Genomic DNA, 12,945 nt, shown 5'->3' with positions numbered 1-12,945 from the left:
AAAATAGATCATTGGAGAGATCTCTAAAAAGGTGGCTCAGATTCAGAATGGTAAGCAAACTTGTTCCTTTAAAGTGGTTGTTTCTCAAATCCACAATTAGACTTGAAGAATTCAACACTCCTCTCACAATAATCAATAGAACAAGTAGACAGTAAATCAGTAAGGACATAGAAGAGCTGATCAATATGATCAGTCAATTTGATCTAGTTGAAAGTTATAGACTACTCTACCTCACAACACTCTACCTAACAAAAAAGAATACATGGTTTTTTTTAAGAGCACATGGAACACTCACCAAAATAAAACATATTCTGGGCTGCAGAACAAATGTTAGCAAATTTAAAATATTTGAAATTATATGAAGTATTTTCTCTAACAACAGATTCATATCTGAAAAATCCCTAAATATTTGGAAATTAAACAACACACTTGTAAATAACTCATGTGTCTAAGAGGAAACAACAAGGAAATTAGAAGATATTTTGAATTTAATTACAGTGAAAATGTAATGTCAAAATTTAGGGAATGAAAATATTTATGGGATATAGCCCTTAGATAAAAATGTATAGCACTGGCCGGGCATGGTGGCTCATGCCTATAAATCTAGCACTTTGGGAGGCCAGTGCTAGAGGCAGGTAGATCGTGAGGTCAAGAGATAGAGACCATCCTGGCCAACATGGTGAAACCCTATCTCTACTGAAAATATAAAAATGAACTGGGTGTGGTGGCGTGTGCCTGTAATCCCAGCTAACTGGGAGACTGAGGCACGAGAATCGCTTAAACCCAGGAGGCAGAGGTTGCAGTGAGCCGAGATCACACCACCGCGCTCCAGCCTGGCAACAGAGTGAGACTCTGTCACAAAAAAAAAAAAAAGAAAAGAAAGAAAAAAATGTATAGCACTGAAATAATAGAAAATTAAGAAAGTTTCAAATTGGTGATCCAAACTTCTACCCTGTGAAATTAGAAAAGAAGAGTAAATTAAACCCAAAGCAAGCAGAAGGAAGGAAATAGTAAAAGTAAGAAATCAAAAACATTGAAAACAAGATAAATAGAGAAAATAAACCAACAGCTGGTTCTTTGAAAAGATCAAGAAAATTGATAAACTTCTAGTGATACTGACCAAGAAAAAATGTACACAAATTAAGAATTTTAGGAACTAAATGGGGAATATTACTGCAGACTCTACAGACATTAAAAGGATGATAAGGAAATATTGCAGACAATTTTATGCCCATAAATTTGGCAACTTAGTTGAAATAGGTCAATTCCTTATAAGACACAAACCGCCAACCGAAGCTCACTTAAGAGAAATGGTTCTTTTTTTTTTTTTTGAAACAGAGCCTCGATCTGTCACCCATACTGGAGTGCAGTGGCACGATCTTGGCTCACTGCAACCTCTACCTCCCTGGTTCAAGCAATTCTCCTGCCTCAGACTCCAGACTAGCTGGGATTACAGGCACCTTCCATCATGCCTGGCTAATTTTTGTATTTTTTTTTAGTAGAGATGGGGTTTTACCATGTTGGACAGGCTGGTCTTAAACTCCTGACCTCAGATGATCCACCCACCTCAGCCTCCCAAAATGCTGGGATTACAGGTATGAGCCACTGTGCTTGGCTGAGAAGTGGTTCTTAACCAGGTTAACCAGGGGCCTTCCCTCTGCCACCCTCCTCATGACATTTAGCAGTGTCTGAAGAAATTTTTGATTGTCACAACTGGAGGGGTGCTACTGGCATATGCTGGGTAGAGGCCAGGGATGTGCTAAGCATCCTACAAATAATTATCCTGAATAAACCACAGTGTCAGTAATTCTACTGCTTAGGGACAAAGTTCAAGAAGAAATGGTAAACCTGAGTAGTCCTGTTTCTGTTAAAGAAATTGAGGCTGAGCACCATGGCTCATGCCTGTAATCCCAGCCCTTTGGGAGGCTGGGGTGGGTGGATCACTTGAGGTAAGGAGTTCAAGACCAGCCTGGCCAACATGGTGAAACCCTGTCTCTACTAAAAATACAGAAATTAGCCAGGTATAGTGACACACACCTGTAATCCCAGCTACTTGGGAGACTGAGGCAAGAGAATCACATTAACCCAGAAGACAGAGGTTGCAGTGAGCCGAGATTGGGCCACTGCACTCCAGCCTGGGAGATAGAGCGAGACTCCATCTCAACTTAAAAAAAAAAAAAAAAGAAAGAAATTGAATTCACTTCTAAAAACCTTCCTACAAAGAAAATTCCAGGCCCAGGTGGCTTCACTGGTCAATTCTGCTAAATATTTAAGGAAGAAATAATACCAACTCTGCTTAGTTTTCTCAAGAAAATGGAAGAAGAGGGAACACTTTTTAACTGATTTTATGAATTTTAGTATCAGCATTACCCTGATGCTAAAATCAGAAAAAGATATTATAAGAAATAACTACAGACCAATATTTCCTATGAATATAGACAGAAATCTTTAATAAAATATTAGCAAATCAAACCTAGCAATATGTAAAAAGGATAATACGTCACAACTAAGTAGGATTTCTAAACCGTAGGTGATTAACATTCAAATATAAGTTAATTCATTATGTCATTCCAAAGAAAACTGTATGATCTACATCAAAAAGCATTTGACAAAATTTGATGCTTACTCATGATAACAATTCAGCAAGCCAGGCCTGGTGGCTCACACCTGTAATCCCAGCACTTTGGGAGGCTGGCTGAGGTGGGCGGATCACCTGAGGTCAGGAGTTCGAGACCAGCCTGACCAACATAGTGAAACCCCATCTCTAAAAAAGAAGAATTCAGTAAACAGAATAAAAGGGAACTTTTTACCCTGATAAAGCACTCTTTTTTATTTATTTATTTATTTTTTATAGAGATGGGGTTTCACCATGGTCTCAATCTCTTGATCTCGTGATCTGCCCGCCTTGGCCTCCCAAAGTGCTGGGATTACAGGCGTGAGCCACTGCGCCTGGCGACTTTTTTTTATTTTTTATTTTTTTATTGAGATGGAGTTTTGCTCTTGTTGCCCATGTGATCTTGGCTCAGTGCAACCTCTGCCTCCCTGATTCAAGCGACTTTCCTGCCTCAGCCTCCTGAGTACCTGGGATTACAAGTGCCAACCACCACAGCTTGCTAAGTTTTGTATTTTCAGTAGAGACAGTTTTCACCATGTTGGTCAGACTGGTCTCAAACTCCCAACCTCAGATGATCCACCTGCCGTGGCCTCCCACAGTGCTGGGATTACAGGCGTGAGCCACCATACCCAGCCCTGATAAAGCACTTCTAACAAGAAACCCACAGCCAATAAACTATTTAATGGTGAAGGATTGAATGCTTTCCTCCTAAGATCTGGAACAAGGCAAAGACACCAATTCTTACCACTCATATTCAGCATGATGCTAGAAATCCTAGCCAGTGCAGTAAAGTAAGGAAATAAAAGGCATACAGATAAGAAAGTAACAAATAAAACTCTCTCTTTATTGTAATGTGGAAAATCCCTCATAATTTTTTTTTTTTTTTGAGATGAAGTCTCGCTCTGTCACCCAGGCTTGAGTGCAGTGCCACGATCTCGGCTCACTGTAACCTTCGCCCCCTGGGTTCTAGTGATTCTCTTGCCTCAGCCTTCCGAGTAGCTGGGGCCACAGGCATGCGCTAGCATGCCTGGCTAATTTTTGTATTTCTAGTAGAGACGGAGTTTTGCCATGTTGGCCAGGCTGGTTTCGAACTCCCAACCTCAAGTGATACTCCTGCCTCTGCCTCCCAAAGTACTGGGATTACAGGCGTGAACCACTGTGCCTGGCTGAAAATCCTACATAATTTTGTATGTTGAAAATCACAAGGAACCTACAGAAAGACTTCTAAAATGGATAAGTGAGTTTATCAAGGTCACAGAAAAAAAGTTCAATATACAAAATTTTATATATATGTAAATATATATATATATATATATATATATTTTTTTTTTTTTTTTTTTTTTTGAGACAGAGTCTTGCTCTCTTGCCCAGGCTGGAGTGCAGTGGCTCAACCTTGGCTCACTGCAACCTCTGCCTCCTCCCAGGTTCAAGCTATTCTCCTGCCTCAGCCTCCCAAGTAGCTGGGACTACAGGCATTCGCCTCCACACCTGGCTAATTTTTGTATTTTCAGTAGAGACGGGGTTTCATCATGTTGGCCAGGCTGGTCTTGAACTTCTGGGCTCAAGTGATCTGCCTGCTTCAGCCTCCGAGAGTACTGGGATTATAAGTGTGAGCCACCACACTCGGCCTCAAAATTATATTTTTATATACTAACATTGAACAACTGGAAATACAACTTTTTTTTTTTTTTTTTTGGAGACGGAGTTTGCTCTTGTTACCCAGGCTGAAGTGCAATGGCATGATCTTGGCTCACCGCAACCTCCGCCTCCTGGGTTCAGGCAATTCTCCTGCCTCAGCCTCCTGAGTAGCTGGAATTACAGGCACGCGCCACCATGCCCAGCTAATTTTTTGTATTTTTAGTAGAGATGGGGTTTCACCATGTTGACCAGGATGGTCTCGATCTCTTGACCTCGTGATCCACCCGCCTCGGCTTCCCAAAGTGCTGGGATTACAGGCGTGAGCCACCGCGCCCGGCCCGGAAATACAACATTTTTTAAAAGTGCTATTTGCAAAAGCACCAAAACACAAGAAATACTTAGGTATAAATCTAACAAAATACAGTCAGGATCTGTATGCTGAAAACTAGGATGCAATAATGAAAGAAACCAAAGAGGACCCAAATGAATGGAGAGATATACTGTGCTCTTGTATGGGAAGACTTAACACAGTAAAGAGTTCAATTCTTTCTCTCTTCAAATACATCACAATCAGATTTCTAACAAGATTTCTTGTTTGTGTTAACATGCTGTGTCTAAAATTTAATTGGAAAGGCAAAGGAACTACAATAGCCAAAACAATTTTGAAAAGGAACAAAATTGGAGCATTCATGTCACCTGATTTCAAGATGTAATGGAAAGCTTCAGGATTCCAGTTAATGTGGTATTGGTGAAAGGATAGGCACATAGACCAAGGAAACAGAATTAGAAGTCCAGAAACAGAGCCGCACATAAGTGGTCAGTTGACTTTTTTTTTTTCTGGAGACATACCTTGCTCTGTCACCCAGGGTGGAGTACAGTGGTGCAGTCATAGCTCACTGCAGCCTCCACCTCCTGGGCTCAAGTGATCCTTTTGCCTCAGTCTCTTATGTAGCTGGGACTGCACACCATGTCACCATACCTGGCTAATTTTTTTTTTTTTTTGAGATAGAGTCTCGCTCTGTTGCCCAGGCTGTAGCGTGATCTCGGCTCAGTGCCACCTTCGCCTCCCAGGTTCAAGCAGTTCTTTGCCTCAGCCTCCTGAGTAGCTAGGATTACAGGCACATGACACCATGCCCAGCTAATTTTTGTATTTTCGTAGAGACAGGGTTTCACCATGTTGGTCAGGCTGGTCTCCAGCTCCTGACATGGTGATCTGCCTGCCTCAGCCTCCCAAAGTGCTCGGATTACAGGTGTTAGCCCCTGTGCCCAGCATGCCTGGCTAATTTTTTTTTTTTTCTAAGATGTATTTTCACTCTTATTGCCCAGGCTTGAGTGCAATGGCACAATCTCAGCTCACCACAACCTGCCGCCTGATTTCAAGCAATTCTCCTGCCTCAGCCTCCAGAGTAACTGGGATTACAGGCATGTGCCACCACACTCGGCTAATTTTTTGTATTTTTACTAGAGACAGGGTTTCTCCATGTTGGTCAGGCTAGTCTCCAACTCCCGACCTAAGTGATCCGCCTGCTTTGGCCTCCCAAAATGCTGGGATAACAGGTGTAAGCCACCATGCCTGGCCCTGCGTGGCTAATTTTAAAATTTTTTGTTAAAGATGGGCTCTTCCTGTGTTGCCCAGGCTTGGCTCAAGCAGTCTTCCCATCTGTGTCTCCCAAAGTGTTGAGATTACAGGCAGGAACCACTATGCCTGGCCTGGTCAGTTTACTTTTGACAAAGGTATGAAAACAATTCAGTAGAGAAGAGAGACAAAGAACTCTTAAAAATTCATCAATAAGAAAATAAAATTTGTTTTAAGAAGTGGGCAAAATTTTGAACAGATACTTTACCAAAGAAAATATGTAGACTGGGCGCGGTGACTCATGCCTGTAATCCCAGTACTTTGGGAGGTCGAGGCAGGTGGATCACTTGATGTCAGGAGTTGGAGACCAGCCTGGCCAACATGGTAAAACCCTGTCTCTACTAAAAATACAAAAATTATTTTTTTGGTGTGTGGTGGCTCATGCCTGTAATCCCAACTGCTTGGGAGGCTGAGGCATGAGGACAGCTTGAACTCGGGAGGCAGAGGTTGCAGTGAGCTGAGATTGTGCCACTGCACTTCAGCCTAGGCAACAGAGCAAGACTCTGTCTCAAAAAATATATATATATGTAGAGGCAGATGATCATCTTTTGATGTGTTTAACATAATAGTCATAAAGGAAATGCAGATTAAAACAACAGTGGGATACTACACACCTGTTAGAATGACTTAAACAAATAGTGACAATGCCAAGTGCTGGCAAATATGTGAAGTAATGAACTCTCATGCACTGCTGGTGAGAAGGCAAATGGAGCAGCTACTTTAGAATGGGGTTTGGTAAAGTTAAACATACACTTAACCTATGATCCAGCATTTCTATTCCTAGGTATTTGTCCAAGAGAAATGTAATCCTTTTCTGTTACACAACAACTCATACATAATGTTTATAGTAGCTAAAAACTGGAAGCAACCCAAAGGTCCTTTTGGCGAATTGATAAAGTGAGGTCTATATAATAAAATAATACTTAATAATAACAAACATATAGGCTAGGCACTGTGGCTCATCCCTATAATCCCCAGCACTTTGGGAGACCAAGGTGAGAGGATCGTTTTGAGCCTAGGAGTTGGATACTAGCCTGGTCAACATAGTAAGGCCTCATCTCTGTAAATAATAATAATAATGTAAATAAATAAAATTAAAACATATGGAATCTCAAAAGCATGCTTTTGAGCTTAGTGCTGAGGGAAAGAAACGAAACTCAAAATGCTACATATTTTATGATCCCATTTATATGATATTCTGGAAAAGCAAAATTATAGGAACACAATATAGTGTGTTTACTGGTGGCCAAGAGTTGGGTAGCGGGAGGGGGTGACTATAGTCGAGCATAAGGAAATGTTTTGGGGTGATGGAACTTTCTGTGTCTTAATTGTGGTGGTGATTACATAATTATGTACATTTATGAAAACTCCTAATTGTGTACCAAAAAGTAATGTTTTTATATGTAGATTTTTGACAAGTCAATAGAAAATAATAAAACGTGTGATTCTTGTTTTCTTCAAGATGGCTTGGCTTTGCTTTGGGAGAGGATTCCAGAAGCCCTCACTTTGCTTTGGTTGAGGCCCTCAGAGGGCTGACTGCCTTGAGTTCTCTTGTGTCTTTAGCACTGGAAAGTCTCGCCATGGTGGTGGTGGCAAGTCTTTTTCCTTCTTCTTTTTTTTTGAGACGGAGTCTCCCTCTGTCACCCAGGCTGGAATGCAATGGTGTGATCTCAGCTCACTGCAACCTCCGCCTCCTGGGCTCAAGCGATTCTCCTTCCTCAGCCTCTGGAGTAACTGGGACTCTAGGTGTGTGCCACCATGCCTGGCTAATTTTTGTATTTTTAGTAGAGATGGGTTTCATCATATTGGCCAGGCTAGTTTCAAACTCCTGACTGCATGATCCGCCTGCTTTGGTCTCCCAAAGTGCTGGGATTACAGGCGGCAGCTACTGTGCTCGGCTGTCTTGCTGTCTTTTTCCTTCTTAACAGAACAGAACATGGGAGTGGGAGGTTGTAAAATGTATTTTTTTTTTTCTTTGAGACAGAATCTCGCTCTGTTGCCCAGGCTGGAGTGCAGTGGCACAATCTCGGCTGATTGCAACCTCTGCCTCCTGGGCTCAAGCGATTCTGCCTCAGCTTCCCAAGTAGCTGGAATTACAAGTGTGTACCACCACTCCTGGCTAATTTTTGTATTTTTAGTAGAGACAGGGTCTCCCCATGTTAGCCTAGGCTAGTCCTGAACTCCTGACCTCAGGTGATCTGCCCTCCTCAGCCTCCCAAAATGCTGGGATTACAGGCATGAGCCACCGCACCCAGTTACAATGTATTCTTTTTACTTGACTTTTTTGGTTTTTTTTTGAGTGGAGTTCTCACTCTGTCACCCAGGCTGGAGTACAGTGGTGCGATCACAGCTCACTGCAGCCTCTGCCTCCAGGGCTCAAGCGAATCTCTCACCTAAGCCTCTCAAGTAGCTGGAACCACAGGCATGTGCCACCACACCCAGTTAATTTTAAATATTTTTGGTGGAGATGGGATTTCACCATGTTGCCCAGGCTGGTCTTGAACTCCTGAGCTTAAGTGATCTGCCCACCTTGGCTTCCCAAAGTGCTGGGATTACAGGCGTGAGCCACCACACCTGGCCTGTTTGACTTTTTTTTTTTTTAATGGACTTTATCTAGGCAAGAATTACATACAATAAAATTCACCCATTTTTAATGTAGAGTTGGATGAGTTGCAGCAGATTTGTATACTCACGTAAGCCACCACCTCCACAAGCAATATCCATCAGCCCTAGAGGTACTCTCATGCCCATCTGCTAGAGCATCAGTCTTAGCTGTAATCCAGATGTAAGAGCCCTTCTGGACTTGCTGTTGTCATCTAACATTACTTCTTTTTTTATTTTTTATTTTTTTTATTTTTTCCCTCCTTGCTGGGCACATCCAACATTACTTCATAAAGGCCTTGCTGTATCTCCACTGTGTGCAAATTGTCCCTTCCAACAGCCATATGATGTTTCATTTCAATGTATTAGGGTTTGTTAACCATTTTCCCTCCTCTATGGTGCGATGCCCCAGTTCCACCACAGCAAAATTTGTGCATATCCCTTTCAATTAGTCCCTTAGGCTTAATTCTCAGGCCTGTAGTCCTTGCTAAAAAAATTTTCCCGTATAGCAATACGTTGCTTTCCTAAACAGGCTAAATCATCATGGAATGCTGCCAGCCCTGGGTGCCCATCCCAGCCTCACTGTGTCTTTGCTGACCGTGGATGCTGTCTCGCCTCCCTCTTAGAAGCTTGTTATTTTAGTAGTTGTATAAATGTAACTGCTGGGTCATTTCAGGATTGTTTATATTTTTTAATTGCTAATGAGGATGAAGTTATTTTCAAGGATTTTTTTTTTTCTTGTTACGCTAGTGGGAACTCTTTATAATTCTTGTCCTTTTATTTATTTGGGTGGTTTTTCTTATCAATTTAGATGAGTATTTTTATGTAGTATACCTTTGTAGGTGTTGACATTTATTTTAAGGGTATGATACTGAGTGTATGTGTTGGAGGTGTTGACATTCATTTTTATGGAATGATATTGTTAACCTTTTTGTTTTCTAGCTGGTTTAGGTGAATTTCGAATTCGTGACCTGAATGATGAAATTAACAAGTTGCTGCGGGAAAAAGGACACTGGGAGGTCCGGATAAAGGAGCTAGGGGGTCCTGATTATGGAGTGAGTACATGGCAGCCCCAGTGGTGAATCTCGTCTAGTTTTCTAGCCCCAGCAGTTCCCAGCCTATTCCTGCCATAGTAGTCCCTTGATTCAGGAAACCTATGAACAGGTTGGGTAAGATGATGCTGGAAGACTCCACAGCATATGCATCAGAGCACAGAGGGCATCTGTATGTACCAGCCAGAAGCCCTTGTAGAAGCTGCTTCATCTCTGGGCCTCGTGTTTAAAATGACCATGAGGCCGGGCGCAGTAGCTCACTCCTATAATCCCAGCACTTTGGGAGGCTGAGGCGGGTGGGTCACTTGAGGTCAGGAGTTCAAGACCAACCTGGCCAATATGGCAAAACCCTCTTCTAAAAATACAAAATTTAACTGTGTGTCATGGTGTGTACCTGTAATCCCAGCTACTTGGGAGGCTGAGGCAGGAGAATCACTTGAACCTGGAAAACGGAGGTTGCAGTGAGCCAAGGTCACCACTGCACTCCAGCCTGGGCAACAGAGCAAGACTCTGTCTCAAAAAAAAAAAAATGACCATGGTCCTTCACTGGGTACAGTAGCTCATGCCTGTAATCCTAACACTTTGGGAGGCTGAGTCAGGAGGAGCACTTGAGCACGGGAGTTTGAGACCAGCCTGGGCAACACTGTGGGACCCTGAATCTATAAAATATTTAAAAATTAGCTAGGAATGGGTAGCACATGCTTATAGTCCCAGTTGCTCAAAAGGATGAGGTTGGAGGATTGCTTGAGCCTGGGAGGTGGAGGCTGCAGTGAGCTGTGATCATGCCACTCGGGTGACAGAGCAAGACCCTGTCTCAAAAAAAAAAAAAAAAGACCATGGTTCTTCACATTCTTTGAGTACCTTAGGAACTGGAGACAGCCATTTGTTGGCTTTGTTATCTTAAGGGGCCTTAGAGACACTCCATTATGTCCTTTTTTTGGACGTGTATAAATGCAATACTTCAGAACCATATCTTTCAAACTTTTAGGAACATGGCTTATTGGTAAAACACACACGCACAATCACAACCCAGCAAACACAGAAAGGTGCTGAAAAAAACACTAAGTATGGTATACTTTGATATTTTTTATTTTGTTCTGTTTTGGTTTTTTAAAAAAATAATGTTTGTGATTTGCTTAACTGATTTCATGACACACTAATGGGTCTTGGCTTTGAAAATTCCTGCCCCAGAGCCTAATTCGTTCACACTTCTGTGATGAGACCTACCTCAGATCACTGGAAACAGTAGTATTTTATCAGTGGACTATAACGTGTTGTATAAGAAACATGCAGTTTTTCTACTTGTTGATCTTTCACCTTTGAGAAAGTCTTAACACATAACCGTAATTCTCACTCTACTACATACAGATGGAGCATTCAGCCTTCCCACTGCAGAATAAGAAAGGCACTCCCATTTCTTTTTTTTTTTTTTTAAGATGGTGTTTCGCTCTTGTTACCCAGGCTGGAGTGCAATGGCGCGATCTCGGCTCACCACAACCTCCGCCTCCTGGGTTCAAGCAATTCTCCTGCCTCAGCCTCCTGAGTAGCTGGGATTACAGGGACGCGCCACCATGCCCAGCTAATTTTTTTGTATTAGTAGAGACGGGGTTTCACCATGTTGACCAGGATGGTCTCGATCTCTTGACCTTGTGATCCACCCGCCTCGGCCTCCCAAAGTGCTGGGATTACAGGCTTGAGCCACCGCGCCTGGCCAGGCACTCCCATTTCTGCAGCACCTCTTGTATCCAGGCACTGCGCTAGGAGCCTTTTCTTGGGCGTCTTGCCTAACTTCTTTTCTTCTTTTCATTTGTTTTATTTTTGTTTTTTATTTTATTTTCTATTTTTACATGCCATTCTTCTCTGTATCTTTCCGATTTTAGTGTATGTCCCACCAAAGTGAGCACTTGCCTAACCTTTTCAGCAGTTCTGTAGTGGAGATTTTATTTTACCTGTGAAGCTGCTTAAAAGCAGCTCATTAATCCACCTACGAAAGTGGCATCAGACGTATGAAAAAATTAATGTGTGAAATGTTAAGTTCCGCCATCCAAATTCAACACTGTTAATGTTTTTTTATATTTCCTTCCAGAGATTTTTAATGCTTAATAATTTCATTTTTATTTTCTACATACAAAAGTAATATGTTATCACTAAGTTCAGAAAAGTACAAAGAAACAGAACAGCACTCAGTCACAATCCCATTACCTAAGTGCACCCACTTGAATATGCTCTTCCATTGTTTTTTTTTTTTTTGTCTTTTTTTTCCTTCCATTGTTTTTGTATGAATGCCATAATTGAAACTATACTCACTGTATGTACAATTTTGGTTCTAGGTTTTGTTTTTCTTTTCAAAATGGTAACTTTGATTGTATAAACAGTACATATTTTTGTGCAGAGAAAAAATATACAAAAATTATAAAAAATACATATTAGTATATACATTATAGATATATTTTTTATATATAATTTATATAAAATATATATTTTCCTAGTCCCCAAAATGACTGTAATTAACATTTTGTATTTCTCTTTCTAGAATTTGTTCTCAAAATATATATGTTTGCTTTTATAGAATTCATTAATATTCTAACTACATGCTTTATTCTCTTAATAGTGTATCAGGAATACAGTTTCATGTTGATAAATTACCATATATTAAGGTAGATATGAATATTAAATTGTTTTATTTTATTCTACTTTAGTTTTTTTTGAGACAGAGTCTCATTCCATCACTTAGGCTGAAGTGCAGTGGTATGATCTTGGCTCACTGCAACCTCTGCCTCCTGAGTTCAAGCAATTCTCGTTCCTCAGCCTCCTGAGCAGCTGGGATTACAAGTGTGTGCCACCACTTCTGGCTAATTTTTTTTTTTTTTTAATTTTTTATTTAAAGATGGGGTTTCACCATGTTGGTCAGGCAGGTCTTGAACTCCCAACCTCAGGTGATCTGCCCACCTTGGCCTCCAAAGTGCTTGGATTACAGGCGTGAGCCACCGCACCCGGCCCTGGCTAATTTTTATATTCTAGTAGAGAGGGGGTTTCACCATATTGGCCAGGCTGGTCTCAAACTCCTGACCTTAGGTGATCCACCCACCTCGGCCTCCCAGAGTGCTGGAATTACAGGTGTGAGCCACTGCACTCAGCCTCTTAGTTTAGTTTTTGTGACAGGTTCTTAATCTATCACCCCAGGCTGGAGTGCAGTGGCATGATCATGGCTCACTGCAGCCTTGACTCCAGGTGCAAGTGATCCTCTTACCTCAGCCTCCTGAGGAGCTGAGACGACAGGTGTGTGCCACCATGCCCAGCTAATTTTTTTTTATTTTTGAGACAGAGTCTCACTCTGTTGCCCAGGTTGGAGTGCCATGGTGTGATTCTGGCTCACTGCAACCTCTGCCTCCGGGGTTCAAGTG

General features: G+C 41.7%; 1 protein-coding gene across 1 annotated transcript in view; it reads left to right on the top strand.

Moving 5' to 3' along the window:
• Positions 1–12,945, top strand: part of ISY1 (ISY1 splicing factor homolog) — a 32,318-nt gene that overhangs the window by 4,301 nt on the left and 15,072 nt on the right. The window contains exons 5-6 of the mRNA XM_012435005.2: positions 8–50; positions 9,432–9,544. Coding sequence (XP_012290428.1) covers positions 8–50; positions 9,432–9,544 — 156 coding nt within the window. The remainder of the gene's footprint in view (positions 1–7; positions 51–9,431; positions 9,545–12,945) is intronic.

Source organism: Aotus nancymaae, unplaced genomic scaffold (genome assembly GCF_030222135.1).
Source record: "Aotus nancymaae isolate 86718 unplaced genomic scaffold, 86718_ANA_hifiasm-v0.15.2.pri h1tg000046l, whole genome shotgun sequence".
Lineage (NCBI taxonomy): Eukaryota > Metazoa > Chordata > Mammalia > Primates > Aotidae > Aotus > Aotus nancymaae.
The sequence above is the reverse complement of the archived record's forward strand: the minus strand, read 5'-3'. Positions and strand labels throughout refer to the sequence as shown.